Genomic DNA, 24526 nt, shown 5'->3' on the forward strand with positions numbered 1-24526 from the left:
GATCAATTGAAACTTAGCACTATGAACAAAAGAACAAATTAAAAAGCATAGTAGAAATGGAAATTTATTATATTCGTAATATGCTAAAAACCATTCCTCTATAAAAATGCTAATAATACTAGCTATAGGAAAATTCTATAATGAGACCTTCGTTGAGTATTATGAAATATTTCTATCAATTGCAAATATTCGAGCTGAATAGCATGAGTGATGGATTTATAGAAAAATAGTATAAGAGAGATAGAGAGAGAGACAGAGTGTGCGATAGTTGGAACGAGAGAGAGAGAGAGAAAGGGATGGGAAACTAACCAAGTAACCGGCATTTAAATAGGAAAATTGCTTGCAGTTTCGTTTTGTTTGCTAACTAAAGTTTAAAAAAAATATATATATATATATTTAAAAACAAAATACAGAACAAAAATAAATATATATATATTCTGGATATTGTTCTGATTTTAACCTAGTTTTCTTTTTTTTTTTTTTTTTGTATATATATTTATATAAAGAACGTAAGCTTGAATGAATTGAAATTGAAGTTGTAATATTTAAGGCCTTTATAGCTGTTGTTGCATTTGTATGGTCTGTTTTTTTTTTTTTATCTTTTACAAAAATTGTTGCTTAGTTGCTCGACTTACGATAGTCAGCATCGTTATTCTCCAAGTAGATTAAAGTTATCTGCTCCATATCAGGTAATTCCACTCTGTAGATAATCTCGCCTGCGCGCATTTGCACATAATTGATTCATATATATATACATATACATATGTATTCATTGATTGATTGATTGATTGGTCGGTTGGTTGGTTGGTTGGTTGTTGATTGTGATGTTCGGGAAAAGTAGTTGATTAATTTAGTAGTAGTAGTAGTAGTAGAAGTAGTTGTAGTTGTTGTTGTTGTCGCAGTACATGAACGAGCGCATGATTGTAACAAATATATATATGTATTGTTTTTTATTTTTTAATATATATTTTAAAATATATATATATATTGATGTATTCATAATAGGTATAATAATAGATTCAATCAGTCGAAAAGTTTGTTTGATTCAATTAAAAGAAAATTGTTTTTCATATTATAGAACAAAAACGGTAAATTTTATGTAAAACACAACAAATTGAAAAACGTATTCACAATATTTTTTTTTTTATATGTTCATTTCAGTTGTTTTTGTTGTTGTGGCGTTTGTTGGGTTTGTTTTATGGTAAGACAATAAAAGTTGAAGTAGATACACACATCAAATATATATGAATTATCAAACGAAACGGAATTGAAAACAATATTGTAAATAGTTGAACATAAAAATTAATAGTAGATGTTGTTGTAAATAGTGGTAGCAGTAACAGTAGTAGTAGTAACAGTAATAGTAGTAGATAATAGTTATAGTAGTAGATTTTGTGACAGAAGGTAGTAGAGTCGTAAATAGCAGTAGGCAGCATAAAGTAGATGAAGCATTTATTTTTTTTTTTTTTTTGTAGTTTTTTTTTTTGTAATTGTTGAACGTAAAATTTAAAACAGTTCACACACACAAAGGTTAAGTCAAAAGGAAATTATTAATTAAAGAAAAAAGAAGAAAAAGATAAACAAAATTAATCATTTGTATATATTTTGATTAACCTGCAAAAATTTAAACGATCTTTAAGAGAATCTGTGTGTCTGTGTGTATATATGCGTGTGGTCTGTGTGTGTATATTTTCTTTCTTGTGAATGCGTATTCGGCGTGTATGTGTGTATGTCTATAATTTGGTGTGAAGAAACCAAAATTTATAAATTAAAAAAAAAAAAGCAACCAAAGAATGGCTTATCGTTTTTTTTTTTTTTTTTATAGATAAGGACTAATAAATATATATGTTTTTATCTAATATATATAGATAATATATAGATAGTGATTTATGTCTGATATATGTTTATACCCACTTCATAAAACTACCTATTCAGCTGGTTATTTATTGAACATACATTGGAAACGAAATGATTGGATATTACTTAGTTATCCATGGCCATCAAATATTATTATTTGGGTATTGTGGAGAAAAAATATTTGTTTGCCCATCAGATAAAATTCTGGAGTGCATGTGGAAAAAAGGTTTTTCTTTGAGTTAACTTTAGAGAAGGCATTATAAGGAATATATTCATTTTTCCCAATGCAGAATATACTTTGACTTGTACATACTTTATAAAAGTAAATTATTTATAAATATATACTCAAAATATGCTTTATACAAGTTTCATTTAGAAAGCGTTCGCATATCTACAAAGGTATAAATTCTTCGGAATGCCGAGGCTAATTACTCTTTCCAGTTATTTTCGGATATTTTGTATGTTCGTGTTATTGGATATTTTTTTTTATCATGATTATATATTAGACTGTTCAAATGGAGTTTTCGGGTTTTCTAAACTGAGCTATTCGAATTGCAGTAAACCAAAAAAAAAGAAATATGAAGGTGAACAGTGAATTTCAGAGAAAATGATCCAAATATGCCAACAGATCAAATAAAAACCCTAAAATCATGTGGAATTTTATTACTAATATAAGAGGAACGTAAATAAAAAACGATAATAATAATGCCTAAATGAATATAAAGATAGACTGCAATATATAGGATATCTATAGAAAGAGAGAGCGAGAGAGAGAGAGAGAGTGTGTGTGTGTACTAAGTACTAAACAAGTATAAGCTTACTTATTAGTTAACTTAAATTGGCACAACGATTAGTGACAAATACACACACACACACACGCACGCACAGAAATGTGATTATGTACAAATATATTATAATCGACTAGAATCGGTTTGTCTTCATTGTAATGTGGAAAAATAAAACTACGAATCTGAAGTCAGAAACTATTTAGTAAAATATATATATATATGTATATATCTGAAATGATGATCTGAAAGTTGTGAGAGTTGAAATATTGGAGATATATATGTACATATATATAATAGAGATATGCTCCGGAGCAAAAGTAATGCCAGATGAATGGAATTCTATCACTGATTATGTAGTTTGAAGAAGATAATGTTTATGTTTACGCAACATCTTCGATGGTAATTTGAACATAAGAGAAAAACAATAAACATTAAGATATTTGGAAATATTTTTAGTTGGATTAAATATATTATATGACATGGCCGATATGCTATATACTTCGATGCATACATACATCTATATATTTCTGTGTATATATGTACGTATTATATGCACATAGAATATCGGTTAATCAATTCGAACGATCAAAATAATAATATACAAGACATCAAAATAGAGAATTCGTTTTCGATTAATATATTTGGTATTTCGTTTTGGGACGAATCACTTCGCTTGCTATAGATACACAATATATGTATAGTTTATATATATATATATGTATATATATATATATATATGTATATATGCACAATATAAGTACATCGTACTGTACACAATTAAGAAGAAGAGAAACCAAAGTATGATCACAATTAAATATCAATTATTTACATATGCCAAAGATGCATGTGTATGTGTGTGAGTGTGTATATATATATATATAATAGATTCATGTACCTCAGATATATGTATATATTGGATTATAGAAAATACAGTTACATTTTATAGCTATGCCATAACTTTTACGAAACTCGAGAGCAAAGAGAAATTTGAAAAACAAAAGAGAGCCAAAGAGAATTAGGCCTTATCTGGGTTGAATTCTGAGATATATGAAGAAACGTTTCTTGATCAAGTTTATAGAATATAAATATGAATACATATATAATCAAATATTCAGCTAGATGGACTGGTAAGTCATATCAAATTGAGTTCCTTATATATTTCAATAACTTTGAGAAATGTTCTAAATTTTTAAAGTTAAAATGTTTCAATCTGCATTGAAATGGTTATAAATATTAATATGTATAGGTATATGTAATATATGTATGTATCAGATGTTTAAGTCTATGTTAAGAGAGGACTTAAGGGTAATTTGTAAAAATAAATCGAGAAATAAAATAATTATGAGAAATATGAGATCCAAAGAAAAAAGAGAAACAAAAACACAAAATTATTCTTTATTAACTATTCAAAACTAATTAAATAATATGTGTAAGTATGTATGTAAGTATGTATATGTATGTAATTGTTAGATATTTCACTTGCTAAAGATGCGTAAAATGCTAAAATATATTTATTGAAATGAGTGAGTTTAGTATGCATTACATGTGGATTAGTGTAGTTGATGTAACCGTGGATGTATGTATGTATGTATGTATGTATGTATGTATGTAAACACATATACAAAAATAATACAAATATGTGTATGTGTTTCTGAATGAAACATCGAATTAGTTTGTCAGTGTAAATACAAATATACGTAAATAGAGAGAGAAAAGTATGTGTGTGTGTGAGAGTTAATTGTTGTTCATGTGTATGTCTATATGTATATATATGTATATGTGTGAGTGTGTCTATATGTAATTGCTTCAAGTTAGGCATCAAGTTTATAGTCAAGTACATACCTCCTTCAGCGTTGGCATCGTCTTGTGTGTAGCAAAGCATAAAAGCTGGAAAATGAAGAGAAAAACAAAAAGAGAATCGAAAAAGATATACGCTTTGGTCAGTTTAAAACAGAATAGCAGTAAAAATATAGATAATTATGTAAGAGTAGTAGTTAAAGTAGTTTCATAGTTTCATGTATGTTTCAATGAAAGATGATTAAACAGTTTCGATTTGGTTTCGAGACACAACTTGGTGTGCCTCAGCAAATGTAGGAAGAAGGGCAGAGAGATAGAGAGAGGGAGAGAGAGAGAGAGAGTGAGAGAAAAGAGGAGGCAGACAGAGAGATAGATAGCTAGATTTAGCGAGAATCGAGTTGATGACGATAATGACGATGATTATGATGATGTTATAGTATTATTTCCTGTATCTTTTTGCTTGCTTAGCAGCAGTACGTGGCTAGAGCAATAGCTGCTTCTATAGGTAATACAGGTAATAAGCGTTAAATAGCTATTCCAGAACACGCAGTATACATTATGTATATGTATGTATGTGTGCACAAACAGCTGTTGTAACCGTTGATGTAGATGTAGATATATTAATGTAATGAGCATAGATAGGTTATTATAGTTGTTGTTGTTGTTGTTGTTGCTATTGCTGTCGTTGTCATTGTTTGTAGCGAACGCTGAAGCACGTTGATTTATATATATATATAAATGTAGGTAGGTATATAATATACATAAAGAGTTGGGGCGGTTACATACTCAAATATAGCTCTTAACACTTTAATATATGTATATATAGGGAGAGATAGGTCTTTAAAGTATGTGCGTTTTGTTAGTAGAGCTCAAATTACATATGCTGTTTTCGTATACAGATGTGTGGGTGTATGGTTGTAAGTGTATGTGTGTGTGTGTATGAGAGACCCTCTTCCTGGGACCCAAGCACAAATACCCCATCTAAAACATAAACCGTGTGCAAAACTTATGCTTAAACATAACCAATGTAAGATAACATACATAGGCCTATGCCAAAGGTTGTACATTATGTATATAAGTAGATATAGTATAATAGTTATATATATTGATGTATATTCAATGTACACAGATAACAACTTGAGATGGATAACCCACAAGTAACAAGTAAACACACATACAAGTGTGTGTGTGTGTGTGGTTGTGTCCGTGGCACACACACACACAGTGACAGAGCGGGGTATAGAGAGAAGGTGAAAGACAGAGAGGGAGATCTGAAGAGAGAGACTTACGCTGGGGCTCATTCGCTTGATTATTATTAACATTGTTAACATCGATTTCACTGTTGCTGTTTACAAATCCGTTCGCTATATAGCATATATAGTTACATATAGAAAAGTTCACATAGTTCACACACACGCAGCAAGAGAAATCACAGTACAATCCAGGTGATCACAGCAATCATGTGTGTGTGTGTGTGCGTATATATATATATATTCAATATTGTTGTTGTTGTTTTTGTCGAAAATGAAGGAATCGCAGGTAGGCATCGCAAATGTGTGGGTGTGTGTGTGTGGAACAACACAATCAAATATGAAAATAAACGAAAAACAAATGTAAAATGCATGAAATAATTGTTACAAATTCAATTCAACAAAGACAAACATATAGAAAACATATTAAAACATAAATATGTATAAAAAAAATAACAAATATAACAAATATATTCGTCTACAAGCCGAAATATGATCAAATCATAAAGATTATATGGGTGTTTGCGTGTGTGTGTGTGTGTATAGTCGACTGTGGGTGAGTGTGTACACAATTCGTAGTACAGTTAAATTTTATAATTCATAAATTGTTTATTGATCATAAGCAAAAAAGAACAATTATGAAACATACATACATACATATGTATATGAATAGACATATATATATTTCGAAAAAGAAACTGAAAATCGACAAATTTTCCACTTACAAACTAAATTAACATATTCGAATAGAAACGAACACAAAAAAATAAAAATAAATAACATTAAAATTGACTTTATAACAATATATGTACGTCATATAAACCTAAAATTGCTCCAGCCGTGTGCTCACACACCAACACACACAGCCAGAGAGACGACGAGAAACAGAGACAGAGACAGATAGATAGATAAAGGCAGGTGTACACACACTTATTGTAATTGCAATTAGACAACGCGAAGACACACACACTTAGAAGATGCCACACGAAAAGCATTTAATACAGTGTGACAGAGACAAAAGCACACACACGTAGAGAGAGACAGCGAGTGTGAGAGAGAAAGAGATAGGCAGACAGCGGAAGTGAGAGAGCGTTTAACAAATTATTATCGAAATAAATTGTTGCTCTGTTGCTCAAGATTTTTCACTGTTTGTTCTCGATGCTATTGTTGTCGTTGTTGTTGTTATTGTAATAATTGTTGTTGTTAGTAGTAGTAGTAGTTGTTGTTGTTGTTGAAATGCTGGATTAACGCGTTAATCTCGTTTTCAATAGATTTTCTGTTTGGTTGAATGCCACGCCCTGGAGCTATGCTACTTACGCTCTTGATCGCTGCCATCTTCGTTCTTCTCATCGCGACTCTTCATGAAGGGGAACTTGCGTGAGAACGTAAAATTCTTCTTTTTGCGATCTAAAGTTGATTGCTGTAATAAGAGGGAGGATGTCATTCAGTTAGTGACAAGTTACATTCATTATAGTCAACAATATAATAACAATAAGTCTGGCTAAAAATAAAAATAGCCAGTCATTAAGCCTCGAAGCGTGGGCTGAAGTGTAGCAAAGGCTGATAATGATGATATAAGAAAGTGGAGCTTCTACTTCAGTTACGTTTGTAAACCCTTTAATATGGTACAACAAAATGTCTATACAAAATATTATATACAGTCGAGTCTCGATAATTCGTAAATCGAAAATCGCGATATATCGAGAAAAAAATTGCTAGCCCACAATTAGTTCTCAATAATTCTAGATAATTTGAAATTCTGTGTAAATCAAAAAAAAAAAACTGATCCCCTTGCTATTTCGAACTATTGAGATTCTACTGTATAATGCTGAGCTCACTGCAAATCTAGATGTTCATATAACAAGAATTTTAGCATACAGCTCTACATAAACATATCACTCAGTATCAAACAAAATATAGAGCTTAGTATAGTAATAATATAGTAGGCCTGTTATGATTTCTAAGCTATCAAAATAGTATACTAAAATGTCTCAAAGAATTCACAAATGGAACTCAATATTGCTTAATAGCTTCTAAGCGAGTTCTTCTATATAATTTACATATAACATTATATATAATGCTGAATATATTACAAATCTTGATTCATATCTAGCACAGAATTTAGAACTAAGCAATGAAGACTTGAGACAGTTTTATAAAAATGGAGCCGATTAACGTGGAAAATTCATTGAACTTTCATATGGCTAACGGCACATCTACTATAACTATGAGCTATACTAACTCCATTCAACTTTTGTATATCTACATATATCTGCCTATTGCATCTTCACTTCGCTTCGTTGCAATTTTAAATTGTTGAGCAGAAGGCGTTATTTATACCTTATCTAGATTATTGTTAGCTGCCGCATGACCCTGGAACTTGACGCTGCGATCACGTGCACGCATTTTACGCTCCCAGCGCCGCTTCGATGGCACAATACCAATTTGCTCGTCCTCATTGTCGCCGAGCACACGGCGTGCTTGCCACCATTCGTCGTCGGAGGCATTGGTCACGTGCAGGATGTCACCGTGCTTGAAGGGCAGGCCACGCGATGGCAAACCGTCATCGCGATTTGGATCATAGTCGAACAGAGCGCGCACATATAGCGATCGCTTCTGTGTGGTGCGCAGCAGGGTGCCCGAGCCGCCAGCGCTAAGCGCCGCCTGTTGTTTCAGCTCCTGAATGCGTGCCTCGAAGCGATTGTAGTCCTCTGGACGATACTGTGCAACTAGAGTGACCACGCCGCCAGATGTCTGTTGGTTAAATGCACATAAGTTAAACATACATATCATATACATTAAATATTATTAGTTTAACAACTCACTTTGAGTGCCTGTGCCGCCTCCTCGTGTGTGGCATGCGTCAAATTCACGTTGTTCACACTGAGCAGCTGATCGCCGCGCTTCAGCTCGGAGCCAAGATCAGCCGGACCGCCGGCCAATATGAATGATACATAGATACCCTGTCCATCCTCGCCGCCGACTATATTGAAGCCCAGACCTTGCGGTCCCTTTTGTATGGTAATGGTGCGTGGTTCTCTGTTGGCATTAAATAAATATAAATGTAATACACATATCAGATCATAAGCAGCTGCAATTGTTTGCTATATAGTATATATTCACTGTGGCTGGGGCGCAACTCACTCACCTGGTTATATCCTCTGTGCTGACAGCGCGTGGTGTGCCCGGTGGCACGGTCGCCAGGACATTTGTCGATGCGTATCTTGAGCCAGGCTCTATATATATTATTTATTTTGTAAATTTATATTCATATAATTGTTTTCCAATTTATGTATTGATTTTTTTTTTTAATTTGTTTGTTTTTGTTTGGTTTTCAATCAAAAATAATAATGCACAACGCGTGTAACGGTAATGTATACACACATACACACAAAGTAATGCACACACGTGCATTTTTAGAGACATGAAATAGAGAGGGGTAAGGGTAATTAGTGAAGGTCGCGAATTCACATAGATATATATATAAATCTTAAGGAAATTTATAATAGCAGCCACAGCACAAGAGACTCAGATTCGAATCTCTCACGAGTGGAATATAGAGTGTGAATAGAATAGAAAGAAAAAAGTTGATAAAACCAAAGAAGTTGAGAAACCAGATACCAGAAACCAACAACAGAGGATTAGAAAGAGAGATAGAGAGAAAGAGAATAACAAAAGAGGATGGCTAAGAGAAATCAAAGATTTATCGCTCATAATACGGAACACCCATTTGATAATAACATTTGAATAGGATATAATGTACTTTAGGTTGATCTATCGATACACGATAAACATCGATCAATAATTTCCCAATGGAAACTTGAACATAATAAGTATGTATATAAAACGTTGAACAAACAGTTAAAACCGGAAGGACATCAAATGTTTGCAAAACATATAACAAACAGGCAGAGAGAAAAACAAAAGGAAATTAAACTAAAAGAAAATCCATATGAATCGTGTGGAGTGTTCGTTTGATATATCGCCTATGACACATTCAGATGTATGATAAATATGATCTTATAATAAACACATAAGACAAATATCAAATATAATATATTGATATACTGATATATATATATTTTATAAATATATATATAGATTGATGCATGCAAATACGAAGACGAGTGCCATGTTAGATTCGGGTCGACATTTGCAGTATTTGATCAAATGTCTCGATTTGTATAGATTGGAATGAACAACACGGCTTTGTGGGCCAGTGTTGCAAAATGTTGAGTGTTTAACGAACAACACGGGAGCACGAGCAGCTTAGCAAGCACGCAAGCAAAAGCCGTGCAAGCGCTCCGTAGAGTGCTGCGGGAATCGAACTCTATCACAACTAAGTTAGAGATATATATATATATGATATATGTATATACATATATAGGAGCGGTGTTAGTACGAGAGCTTAAGAGATAGCAACAATAGATTAGCAGTTAGTTAAGAGCCCAGTCTAAATTCTGTATGCTGTACAGGTTTGTAGCCAACCTAAATGAGTGTATCTATTCGATATGCACATGCATATAGTACATACAGAGATATATGCAGATATATTGATATATTGGCAATGTATTAGTGTGGGCTAGTAGGTGATTCAGGACTGTTTAGCGGCTCTTGTTGAGAAATGCATATAGAGAGAGTTGTTAATTTATCGAGAGTTGTGATTAGTTGAAGTTCAAATATGATTCGCTTACGCCTTGGCAAGGGTGATTGGGAACGGCTTTGCTCTGTGCCACCAGCAGCAGCCATTGGCATTGCAAGCTTAGCATTGAAAGCTAGAGCTGGGGCGGAGGCAGAGGCAGAGGCAGTGGCAGAGGCGGGTGCTTGTGGTAGCTGTTGTTGTAGTTGTTGTGGTTGTGTGACTGCAGCGACTGCAACCAAGTTGCTGCTGTTGTTATTGTAGTTGTTGGTTTTGCAGTTGCTGTTGCCGTTGCTGTTGCTGCTGCTGTTGGCGCTGCTGCTGCTGCTGTTGTTGTTGTTATTATTATTGTTGTTGTTTAGGTTAAGAGTGTTGCTGCTGCCGCTGCTGCTGCTGTTGTTGACTGCGGCAATATTATGTTGCACTAGATGGCTACTGCTTGAGCCTAAATTGGTGTTGTTGTTGGTGGTGGTGGTGGATATGGAGGTGTTGATGGTGTTGGTGGTGGAGATGTTGTTGGTATTGGAAGTGGTTATGTTTGTGGTTGTGGTAACAGTGGAGTTGCTGATGACTGAATCTGTGACTGAATCAACAACTGACTGCCCAACAGTGTTAAGCGCACCTGCAGATTCCGAGTTCACTTGCTGCTGCTGCTGCTGTTGTTGGCGTGTGGCTGCCAATTGGGTCTGCGACTGCGAGTGCTGCGCCTGCGACTGCTGGCCCAGCTGGCCGCCCAGACTGCCGCCCGACTGTGACACACTGCTGGTTAAATGCTGCGTCTTGCCCACAATCAGCGTCACCTTATCAGTGATTGACTTGAGCGTGCCCACGGCCAGCTCGTGCGTGACATTCTCCAAATTCTTTTCACTCTGTTTTTGGGAGCAGCAAGAATGAAACAGTTTTAGTTTATATTGAATGGAAGAAAGAAAGTTGCTCGGAATGCTTACGCCATTGGTGCGAACTGCTATCAGCTTGTCGCCAATCGATAGACGTCCGTCCACTTGGGCGGCGCCGCCGTCCATCAGCTTGGTCACGTAGATGCCATTGTCGCCCGGTATATGCTGATTGCCAATGCCGCCGGCAATGGAGAAGCCCAGTCCCTTGTTGCCCTTGACCAAATCGATTTCGATCACCTTTGGCCCGGCCGCTGCCGCTGCCGATGCCGACGCCGACGCCGCCGACATGGCCGTGGCACTAACACTGTCCAGTGCATCGGCTGTGGGTGCTGCGGCTGCTGCTGCTGCTGTAGCGCTGGTGGCACGTTTCCGTTTCACATGCAGCTTCACAATATTGCCGGCCTTCTTCAGGGCATCCACGGCGGATGCATGCGGCACATCCACCACGGACACATCGTTCACCGAGACAATGATGTCATTGATGCTCAGACGACCATCGGCGGCTGCTGCGCCGCCGGGTATCAGTTTCGTTATATAGATCGATGTGTCGGTGCCAATATGCGGATTGTCCGTGCCACCGGCAATCGAGAAGCCCAGCCCCGAGTTGCCGCGCTCCAGCTGTATGTCCTCATAGTACCAGCTGTCATCGCCGTTCACCTGCAAATGGAATCACAAAGGCATTAGCAATGGCATCGATAACACATTCCAATGTGTGACAAATTGCTGGATGAGAGGACGCACACTCCAATGGCCAATGGATCAGCGCTGATTAATTTGTTATAGTTGTAATTAATTAACTTTAGCTTGGCATGCATAACTAATTGAAAATGCATTTACGACTTGTAAGTAAAACGATAAGACAGACACAGACACACACAAATACAAATATATATATACATACATATATATTGTATGTATATAGTACATCATATTATATGCACTTCCGCACCGGATGTTGACAAAACACAGGACGTATACAAAATACAGATAAAGACAGTTGTTTAATTGATGTCTTGGTTTTTATTGTTTTAAGTGACAAACACTGAATATGCATTTTGGAATCTCGGCTTACCTTCGTCGATGATGCCCTGTGTAGCTGAAAATCGAATGGGACCGAGAGAAAAACTTTAAATTGTGAGATCAATCGTTTTGCAATGCGATTTGTTTACTTTAAGCTTAAGAGTTATGTTCTGATTCGATGACTAAGAGACCATTGGTTCGATTTCTTTTATCATTATCATCTATTAAATATTTCTGATTCAAATTGAGACGGTCTCAATTTCTAATGGACATTTGTAATGCTTGAAAGGCAGTTTCAATTATATTGCTCAGAAATCCAACTCGAGACTCATTTCTCTAACTGATAAAAGCTGACTGATTCATGGTAAACAATTAAAAGTGCTCTAGTAGGGAGTGTCCGACTAGGCGATACCCTAAATCCTGCACAGAATTGCCAATTGCTAATTATTTTACGCTTTACTGCGCAGTAATGACATCCGGATGTTAGGGGGCACGCGGGAGGTATTCATAATCCCAAATAATTATAATTTAAGAGAAGTTCCTTGCCTCAATAGTTGGCTACGCTTTAAAAACGATTTCCAATCATCAATTATTATTTATCGATAATTATAATAAACATAATTATCTATTGGCTTTAAAAATAATAAGAGTCATTCATCGATATTATAGATAATAATAAGAATATTAAAAATAAGAATAATCATTTAACGATATCAACTACCGTTTGATAATAATGATCATTATTATTTAACGATCATTATCATAAATGTAATCGATAACAACAAGAATTATCTATGAATAATAATCATTTTTACAATTTTTTTTAACACAGATAATAATCGAAAATAATTATTTTTTTAAATATATATAATAACAATAAAGATGATCTAACCCTAAAAAATTATGAAAATTCTCTTTTGGCAATAATCGATTATAAAAATCAGTGTTTAAAGCGTAACCTGAATCGGGTTATGTATTATTACCTCCATCTGTCTGTTATATATTTATAAACATTTCCACAAAACCATAATTCACCGGGCTTAGGTTTAAAAAAGAAGTAGGAAAGTTTCCAGCGTGATGTTGAATTTGAGCTACAGTAATATATCATTTCCAACAATAAACTAACAGACGAAATAAATAAATGCATGTAATATGTATTTATATAGATCATCTATTCCAAGAAGACCTTATTGCAGCTTTAACTTGAACTACCTATACGTTTCGAGCCAACGAAATTAGCTTTCTAGCGTCAAGTGTATTCCTATTAATGTTGTATTGAGATATCTATAAATATATATGTATGCATATATAAGATGATATTGAAATCTTACTTAATATTCATATAGCGGAACTGGAATTCAATCCACACACACACACGCACACAAACACACAGCCCACCCGAGGCACCCCACTCGACACATGTAAGTATCTATGTAAACTAGCAAAGGCCCCACCCAAAAATCAATCTATAGAAACTTTTGTACGCTTTTGTGTGGAACGCACTGACGGACAGCACAAGATGCGCATTTACAGCTACATCAATGGAATGCCAAAGTTACAAGTTACATAAATGAATTACAGCTTTTCGACTATGTGAAATTGCAACATTCAGAGACAAACATGACAATACACACACACGCACACGCACACAGACACCTACACACGCAAACGCGTGAAAAAAACGAGTTCAATTGATTAGCAACTGGGTGTAGATGAGTTCATTAAGACACACACAAACAGACAAACACACAAACAGACAGACAGACAGAGCCACAGAGAGGCAAGCGGACTGTAAGTAATTGCAGCTCGAATGCAAAACTGGCTGCGCTCACGTGCGCTTCAAATTGCTTATTAACCTTTGACGTAAGCCGGGTGAACAGGTCAACTGTCTGTCTGTCTGTCTGTCTGTTCGTCTGTCTGCCAGCTACGTGCTGTGACTAATTCGCAGATCAACTTCAAATTGGATCAAATTGTTGCTTAACCCAGCGCACATGGCTCATAATGCGGAGCTTTCATGGCTCATTATATGGCAGTTTATTCACCTGTCAAACAAATAGTTGACATGCAGTTGTGCTATTTTACGTCTTTAGTATTTTGGTAATGCCCTAGGAAGAGTCTCGTTCCATTTGAATGTCAAACTCTAGTCACACTCAAGGATGGAATGCATATTATGCATTGAAGTTAAGCTGATGTTAAATATTTAACATGCACTTTTGCTATATACATTAAGAGACAAATCCAAGTTCTTGTTAAATATTGAGAAATAAATTTCTTTTAATTTAACTGAAGAGAGTAAAGTAAATTAAGCAATATGTTAAATATTTGACATGTACATTTTGTTTTCGCCTTTGCTTTGCTTTGCTTTTGTCACCTGAAACGAACCTGAACTCAATCAATAACTAACCGAATTCCTACTGATTAGATTCATACGGCTCTGCTATGCTTAATAATTCAATTTAATTAAGTTGACAATTTAAAGGTGGATGAAATCATATAAAGGAATGGGGAGGGGAGGGGGACGGTCTGTGTCTTATGTAAACAATTGCATCACAATTCTACAATTGGAATTTTATAAAGCCTTTTTCATTGAAGGTCGCTTCAGTGGTTAATGCTTTAGCGGGCATATTCTCATTCACCAAACGATATGAAGAAAACAAAAAACCGCAAAAATATTTTCAATTGTTGTGGTTTGTTTTTGTTGTTATGTTTAAACATACACATACATATGTATTTATATATAGTCACTGGACTATATATTATCGGCAACATAGTCTTCATATCAGCTACCAAGCACACCTTATCTTATCAGTGAAAATCATATGGCTTTTAAATATGCTTTGGTTTCGGCTTTGGGTTTACTTTTCGAGTTGGGGTTGGGGTTGGTTTACACACACACACACACGCACATGCATACATATTTATGTACGAGTTCCAGTTTCAGAGTGTGGCAATTACAGTTTATTTACTTAACGGCAAATACAAGGCAGCACTTGCTAAAGTAGCATGAGTAAATATTCTTCTATAAACAAAAAAATAGTTACACCTTGAATTAGCCGTGCGTTTAGTTTCCTTAATATGTAAACTACAGTCAAGCTTGTCTATAAGATTATCCATTTTTAAGTACTGCTTGGGCAGACTATCGGCTCCCTACTCTACTATTACAATTATTTTTATTATTTTACTATCGTATTACTGCTTCTATTACACTGATTATAGGTGTACTTATACATATATATACAGGTATACACATACATACTTATATGTATATAGTATATATAGGCTCCAAATATGGTTCCGTGAATTGCCACCAAATGCGAATGAGTACGAAATGTTTGGTTGGGTGTGGATTATACGTCCTATGCTCTCTTTCTGCCTCTCGCTCGCATTACTTCACTTTTGGTCTGATTGGAACCCTGTGACGATTTGACGCAAAGCCAACTGCATGCGCTCACACACACACACACACACACGTATTGCCGATGTGTATGAAATGACCACAATGCCAATTTTATATATATATGTACATATATCTGAATGGGTATATATACTATGCCTAAATAAATCGACACCTGCACCTCCACCGGCAGCCAAAGCCAATCAAAACTGCCCCCCAAATGTGGTTCAATATCAACATTGTTGTCCTTCCATCTGGCTGCCAAAAAAGGCAAACAAATAATATTCAAACTGTATACAAATTAGAAGACGTGCAGCGATTTAAGAATTTGCAGTCATTTGGTAGACTCATTGAATAAATACATATGAGTAACTGAAATATGTACGTATATATATTTAGCTTAAATGAAGTGATTAACACTAATTGTCAATCAAATCTCGATAATTAAGCTCAATTTAGGGTAGAACTGTTTCTCATATCGAGCACACACTGTAGTTAAATGGATATGAGTATGTGTCTGCCTGCTTATTCAAGCAAACACCGTTAAGAGAGCCCATTGAGCTTTTGTTGTTGCATTTGGGTGGTGCTCAAGGCAGCCGCTAATTGTGAAGACGAGCGAGTTCTATTTTGAGCGATCTAGTAAGGGAAAGAGAGCGAGCGAGAGAGCGAGCGCGAGTGCGAGTGCGAGAGCAAGAGACACTAGATGAGCAAACGGACGTCGTGTTTACACACGCACATGCCGATGCATATATGCATACACACATACACACATGCATGCATGCACAGTTAAGTAGGTGACACTATGCGTGGCGGCATGCAGAGGAGAGGAAGTTAGAAAGAGCGAGAGAAAGATGCAGCTGTCATTTTTGCAAATTCTACATTGTACGCCCATTCGCAACTACTTTGCCTACTTATATATAAATATATATATGTATGTATGTATATGCATGTGTCATTGGGAGAAATTGAGTTGCGCATGCGTAAAGACAATTTGTTTATTCACTGAAATTTGGACATACAAATGCGATGACAAAGACGCACTGAGAGAATTTGCTTGTTGCCTTTGCTGTTATACTTTTTATGCTGTCTGAATATATGGCGGAATTTAAAAATAAACCATGGAATCATCATTGAAAATATATATAAAAAGATCCGAAAACTTTGTTAGCTGCCGTAGAATGAAAATATTGCATAAATATAGAGCAGAGGCTGGGGCAGGGGCAGAGATAACTATCTAACATATCATTATCAAGTTTGATCAGCATGGAACATTTGATCTATTTTATAAATACTTAGTGTTTTCTTTTTTTAATTTACTATATTTGCACTTTTTCATTACCGAATCCAAATTGAATAGTGATGAGACTTTCTTAATGAAGCCGCCGCCGCCGCTGCTGCTTCCATCCTGACGCTTCTTTTTGCGTGTAGTCATATTATTATCACAACGCGCTTGTTCTCACTCACTCACTCTCTCTCGCACACAGCAATGAACGTTGCACGTAACGTAGCACAATCACAAATGCCGGTTGAGTGACGTCGCAGTCGCGTAAACGTTTACGTTAATTATTGTTACGTTGCAACGTCTCGTTCGTTCACTACGTGCTAAGCAAACAAAATGTTATAAATTTCCCTTTAGCTTTGCGTTTAATATAAAGTATAAGCGTACACACGTACACACGCCCACAAATACATACATAAGCGTATGTTACTTGCACTCTCGCTCGCCGCCGCCGCGTGACTCACTAACAAGTGTCATCCACACAAGACGCAAAAAATAATTTAAAAAAAGGCAAAACGAAAAAAAAAAATAAGTAAATAATAACAACTAATAAATATGTAAGAGCAACACAGACAAGCGGCGCGTTGCCAACGTGAGCGAGTTCTAACTACAACTATCGCTGAAAACTTGCTGGGCACCGTTTGTTCTGTTTCTGTTACTGAGCGTGAGAGAATCTTCTAATCGCACACACATATATACATTCATGTTATGCTTTCCAAATTACATACACACATATTTATTTATTGTTTGCCAGAGTAAGTAGCAAAAAACACAAAAAACAAAAAAAAAGTCAACAGTCGCAATGCTCTCGGCTCTCACTCTCTGTGTCAACCGCCGACTATTTTGGTATTTTTTTGCGCTATGCCTTGCATGTGTATAGCCAACATACATACGTGTATGTGAACGTACGCGTATGAATGTATGTGTGAGCGTATATGTACGCGGTTCTGACGAATGTAAAAAAATAAAAAAAAGTAGCGCAAGCTAAAAGGCACAACTTTAAGACATTATTTTTGTTTTAGCTGTTTTTATGATAGCCAATTTTTCATTGATTACACTTTGTTATGGTTTGTGGTTTGTGGCACGTATCTATATATAAATTGATAAACATTAATATTTTATGTACAGAGGAGTTTTGCTTTTGTTCTGGATTTTTTTTCAGGTCACTTTCGAGCACATTTCTAAATAAAACACGCACATTTCTACTCGCGGTTCGCATTGATTTTGTATATAGGCTTGCTGGCGCTGATTTTCACAGACCGTTTATGTATTTTCTTAATGCGTTTACGCCGCAATTATGCGATGCCTGCTTCTTTTCCCGTGTTGTGTTGTTGGCATTTTTCTAGCGAGCCAGCGACTGACTAGAGCTGCGCAACCGTTCGATTGTTGCCGAGCCCACAATCCCGACCCACCTCTAGCATGCTAACAAACTATCGTCGTGGTGTTTTGGTATGCGTAACCGGTTATATTACCGCTGATACATCAACAGTTTTAACTGGCAGCACCAAACTATATAGTTTATAGCTTAGAGAGAATCGAAGTTATTACACTATACTATCGGTTTTTTTTTATTAATAATGCACGTCAATTTAAATTTATGTTAACATACGATTGCACATTGACACGCACAATTAGTAAGCAACGACGTGTTTACTTTTTACATTTTTATCAAGGGAGTGACGCTTGCGCTTGGATCACTAGAGACGGGACTAGAGATCGATAGCCTTAAGCCCGTCTATCGATACCAACGATCGCAACAACCAGTGTTAGCAAAACATTCTTCGAATATAAATCAGAGTTGATTGTAAGCTAGGCGCGAAATTCAAAATATTTAAATGGATAGGTAAAACCACTAACCATAGATGGTTAATAGTGAAACCCATTAAAAACTACAAATCTAGGTCAACAATTAAAATAAATAACATTTACAGTGCTCTGAATGTATGAGAGTGACAAACACAACATTATATCTTTAATATAATAACCAACATTAAAAGTGAAATAAATTTAAACAAAAAATAAAGATCTTAAATTATACAAACCATAATATTTTCAAATCAAACAATCAGAAAAATTAATTCAATTGTTTTTAATGGCTTCTTAAATACATAAGTACATAATCTTATAGTAACACAGTATAAGAATATAGACATGCCCAAAATTATAGATGACATCAATATTAATGTGAACAAATAAAAAATATAACTAAGTAAGGTAATTGATCTCAGTTTTTGTTGTTTATTGAAAATAACGTGATTGGAAAATTGTGAGAGTATATGAGAATACAGGGTAATAACATATTAATACAATATTACAACGAACATTAACTGGCAATAATAATAGTAAGGACAAAAAAACAAAAAAAACACTGGTTAGGTTTCAATTACAATTAATGAAATAATCTACAAAGGCTGTGTAGCAACAGTTTGAGCGGAAACGGAAACAAGCGGTATTGGCAGCCATTTTATTTCATTTGAACTCAAGCGCCTAATTAAGCGAAATTAACTGTGGCCAAACGATTTGTGTGTGATTTTGGCCATCCGGTCTTTATTTTTATTGTTATTATTATTTGATTTCAGCATATTTTTTGGAATGTTTGGCCATTTAGAGTCAGTGGCTTCGCCCTTTGGCAGTTTTTATAGCCTTCTCTAAGTTTTTTTTTTCCCATAATTGTTCTCAACTGGAGCATTAGTGTGACGTGATTTAGCTTTAGCTATGGGCAGTGAGCAAACATAATTCATTCAATTGCAGCCACTTACTATCTGAGTACCGCTTCTAGCTGCCGTGGACTGTGATTGACTAAGGTGTTGCTGCAACTGTTGTACCACCTGCTGCTGTTGCTGTTGCTGCTGCTGGGGTGAGCGCGAGTTGCGCACTTGTTGAATGCCAGCATCGTCGGCTGCAGCATCTTTGGCAGTCTCGCAATCGGACTCAATGCGCATGCGTTGGTTCTGCGAAAGATAAATATTTATATAAATGAAAGAATGCATTAACACTTGACAGGCATTTCAAGAAAATACTCAAGTGACACTTGAAGAGACATAGGAAACGTTAAATCAATTTGAAGTATATTGATTGCTAACCGATATAGGTCACAAAGATCTTAAAAGACATATACTTCAAATTTAATAATAAAAGTATACAATTTTGAGCTCCAAACAAAGCTCTGGTCTTATAAATATTCGCTTTCTATTGCTAATTAATTTCCTTAAAACATTATTCCATAACATAATCACATCAGTTAAATGTTATTTAAATTAATTCTGGAAACGCTCAAAGTATTTTTTCTTGCCATCAATGTATGAGTGAAATATAAGACGATTGCCTTACGTTGGAACAACAGCAAACGTAACGGCCGCTAACGCTGCTGCTATCGCCGTCGGCATCGATTTCCTGCTGCTCCTTAGCTTTATTCTCCTGTAGACGAGATTTATGCTGTTGTTGTTGTTGTTGTTGATGCTGTTGTTGCTGTTGTTGTTGGTGCTGCTGCTGCTGCTGTGACGGTGGCGGCGGTGCAGTCAACTGACGTCGACGTCGACGCATTCGTACCGGCGACCGCGCACCAACATAATTGGAGAAACGTCGTCGCGAATGCCGCACTATCGATACCCAATCGATCATGTTGTGAAAAGTACTTTTTTATTTAGTAGTTCGGGCTTTAAAAATTTCCCACAGCGTTGCATTTACAATTTAACAAACATACAAGCTCACGCAAATACGCACACGTACACGCGCACACGCACACAAAAGCACTGGAATAAAGTTACTTTTTATGTATTTTGAGCGTGTTGAATTTACAGCTTGTTATTCTTTGCCTAAGTACATATTGTAATACACAGTTATTGTATAAAAACTCTCAAGAGCAAACGCAAGCAACAAGTTGTGTTTGTGTGTGTATTTGAGACTGTGCGTATATGTGTGTGTGTACGTGCCTCAACATCCACCCTCAAGCTCAACTTTCATTTTCGACAATCCTCGGCCTGAAGCTGCTGTGTGTGCGTGTGCGTGCGGATGCTGTGTGTGTGTGTAAACATAAAGGAAACTGGAAGAAATATGTACATATGTATGTATGTAAATCTCGTATAGAACTAATACATGTGCATATGTTCGTGTGTGTATATACAATAATTGTAGATGTATTCATTTCCCATAGATTCTTTTTTTTTTTTTGCTTGACTTGACTTGAACGTACGAGGAATATTTTTACCTATTTATTTGTCTATTTACACACACATGCACAATCACATGCATGTGGGTGTGAGTGTATATTGTATTTGCAACAGACTATAAGTTCACATGTTGAACAGCCCGAAAAGACATCAAATAAAAATCTGGCAACTAAAACAGGCATGTGTATGGATGTTTATAGCTGCACACTCCACGGCATTTGATTAGGTACACTTCAGAATTTGATGCTTGATTGCTTCTAGTGAAATTATTGTAATACAATTGAAGAAGCAGATAGTTGAATTAAATTTGATATTCTTGAATTATTATATTTTTTTTTTACACTGTCAATGGTATCGGAGGGTATGTGTCTACTTTGGGGTGGACCAAAATGTGCGCTCACACATAAAAAGTAGCTGAAATCTGTTTGTGTGCGTGTTTGTGTGTTTTCCACGAAATGAATACTTTTACAAATATATGTACATGCCTATGTATGTATACATGTAGGAATGTATATGAATATATCTATGGCAACTTCATATTCGTAATCCTTCAAAAATGAATTTTACTTTTTGCTATTCACTCTATTCTCTGACTGTATCTGTAGATTGGATTAAGCATTAGCTTGCGTGACTGATCGGAAGGCGAGCCCATAAATCAACAACGCACAGGAATATACCTATATATATTAATATATATATTTATATGTTTATACAAAGGTATAATTCCGGATATCACAATAGAAAAAGCCGCGTTTCTTAGCGCTTCTATCGAATGTGCGCGAAAAACTGGCGTAAGACAACAAAGACGGAACGCGACGACGGGCGGCAGTCAAGTAAGATGCCAAAACAAAACAGAAGAGTCAGATATACATATATATGTATACATAGATATATTGTATATATAGATAGGTATATGTACATATATAATTTGCTGTTGTTTCAATAAGTTGCCCAATGCCAGCGGAGAAAAACTGAATGAAAAGCCCAAATGCGAGCGAATTAATGTACATATGAATATATATGTATGCATACATATACATACATTTATATATACAAATATATGTATGTATGTTAATATGTCTGCGTACAAGTGGAGAGACAACGAAAATATATTTTGTGAATACTTTGCCAAGGCGTATGCGTAATATACAGTAAATACAATACTATATGTATATATGTATACCTATATGTGTATATATATACATATGTACATACATGTACATTTAGCTTACAGGTAAAACCATTTAGCGTTGAGATCAGCGCACAATTTATACCCTCTGTAAACTATGGCAGCGTTTAACATTGACAGCATCCATGTCGAGTATGGATGACATTTGCTTGGTTTTTTTTCAGCTTTCCTTTTTTAGTTGAACAGCGAAAAGGCAGTTGAAGCGGGATAGCAACATGTAATTAGCAGCCCTAACAAAAACTGTATGTGCGTGTGTACATCATTGATGCTTAACAGCTGTACGCCACATGCTGTGGGAGTATGTGTGTGTGTGTGTATGTGTATGCAGCGCTGGAAAGTGTGCAATTTACAAAGTGCCAAAAATATGTAATTGTATTTTTTTTGCGCGCTGCTAGTGTTGAACAATTATGCATTTATAATGTGTTAACGGCAAAGGCATGGTATTTTTTAGGACTAATTTTTAAAATATACATATTAAATTGTTCACAACTCTAGCTTTAACTGCATTTGGATATTTAATTTATTAAAGCAAATTTATTAAATATTCTAAACACACACACGCACGCACAGCCGCTATGTGGAGGCACGCGCGCCAAAGGTGGTTAAATCGTCGAGTCGAACCAATTTGGAAATGCCGGGCAATTTGCACACGATGGGGCGCAAAAAGACGTTGGCCAAAGACGAAAGAACAGAGACGGACGGGCACAGGAAGCGGAGACAGAAAACAAAGAGACGGGGACAGTTGACGGATACGCGAAAGTTGTGCGACTCGACACGTCGACAGCGCTGCTGTTACTGCCACGCGCGACGCACGAATCGCCAATGCCAGCAGCAACAGCAACAGCAACAGCAGCAGCAGCAGCAGCAATAACAAAAACAACAACAACAACAGCTAAAGACGTCGTTAGTGGGCAGGGGGTGGGGGCTTGCAGAAAGGTCTGTATTGGGCGTTTGAGCAATGTGCCGCCTTGTACTAGTTAATACGTTAAGCACGGCTGTTGAACAATTGATGATATTGCATTTGTTGCATGAGCACATCCTTAAGAGCTCGCACACACACACACAGAGACACACCCTCAAACCTATCAGCTATCGGCGTGCAATCAGGTCAGAAGAAAAAATCAGCAAAAGCTGTCGCTACATTTGCATAGACATCGTTTACAATTTAGCATATGTACACACGTTCAACTTACGTTGAGTTTTACGTTTTACGTTAACGTACTACGCATGTCAACAGCATAATACGTACGTACCTTCGCCTGGATATCGCCTGTGCAATAACAAAAGCAGGGCGTCGGCGCAGGACATGACGAAAAACGGACGAATGACTGCGGACTCGAACCCAAACCCGAGCCCGAACCCGAACACGAATCCGGGCCACGAGCGAAAGCGTGACGGTCTACGCTACGACCGCCCAGCCGCCCACTTGTACAACATGTTCCCGTTATTCTGCCCCTGACTGGGTCAACACAAATCATGTTGCAAATACGAAACAGACGACGCTAACAGTTAAGTCCTTATCAAATTTAAAGCTGTTTGTATGAGTGTATATGCATGTGTGTGTGAATGAGTACGAGTGTGCGGGTGTGCGGGTGTGCGGGTGTGCGCGTGTGCCTAACGGTTGCTTGGCTACACACAGACCCACACAAAAACAGCTTAAGCAGAGGCAGCGAGCGTGCAGCAAAAAGAGAGGAAGAGAGAAAGAGAGGGAGAGCGAGTGAGGGCGACAGTGAGAGCTGGCGATAAAAGCAATCAGTGCTTGTATTACAGTAAAAACCTGTAAAAGTGACCCGCCTCAAATGTTTTGACACTTGCCTAGTTGGGCACTTCCGGAGCAAAAACTTTGCTTCAACTTCCTTTGCCTTTCCCATTGGCTTTGCTTTTGCTTTTGCTTTTTCTTTTGCCTTTGCATGCGAACGGCATACCGATTTCAAATTTACGCTCCTTTACGCACGCAAACAGAACTTTCAGTTCGCTAAACTGTTGTATATACAGTTATATACATATACTTATATATATACATATATATATTATGTTTAACTGTTAATATTCAAGTAGTAGTACCGTCATTAGCAGCCGTCCAGATCTCTCGCCTCGCAAGCCATCAATCAATTTGGGTCTAATTCAAGTAAAGTCATCATTCAAACACAAACTAAACTAAACTAAGCAAAGCAAAACAACAATTTGTTTTACTTATCTCTTAGCATAATGATGGAAGTTTATCTGCAGTCTCATTTCATTTAATGAT

At 36.2% G+C, this 24526-nt stretch overlaps 1 protein-coding gene across 17 annotated transcripts in view; it reads right to left on the minus strand.

Moving 5' to 3' along the window:
• dlg1 (MAGUK family member discs large 1) overlaps positions 1-24526 on the minus strand; it is a 43690-nt gene that overhangs the window by 8611 nt on the left and 10553 nt on the right. For 2 of the 17 annotated variants that reach the window (XM_089474113.1, XM_089474111.1), the window contains exons 5-14: positions 19680-19871; positions 12300-12323; positions 11279-11884; positions 10954-11200; positions 8841-8928; positions 8518-8731; positions 8033-8446; positions 7010-7112; positions 4488-4532; positions 636-716 (exon numbers count right to left, since the gene is read on the minus strand). In XM_089474113.1, coding sequence (XP_089330239.1) covers positions 636-716; positions 4488-4532; positions 7010-7112; positions 8033-8446; positions 8518-8731; positions 8841-8928; positions 10954-11200; positions 11279-11884; positions 12300-12323; positions 19680-19871 — 2014 coding nt within the window. Of the gene's footprint in view, positions 1-635; positions 717-4487; positions 4533-5731; positions 5807-7009; positions 7113-8032; positions 8447-8517; positions 8732-8840; positions 8929-10386; positions 11201-11278; positions 11885-12299; positions 12324-16980; positions 17610-19679; positions 19872-20250; positions 21265-24526 lie in introns of those variants that run through there. The other 15 variants (XM_018015899.2, XM_018015902.2, XM_089474103.1 and 12 more) reach the window with 14 other exon arrangements.

Source organism: Drosophila arizonae, chromosome X, assembly GCF_054131065.1.
Source record: "Drosophila arizonae isolate 15081-1271.41 chromosome X, UAZ_ARI_1.0, whole genome shotgun sequence".
NCBI lineage: Eukaryota > Metazoa > Arthropoda > Insecta > Diptera > Drosophilidae > Drosophila > Drosophila arizonae.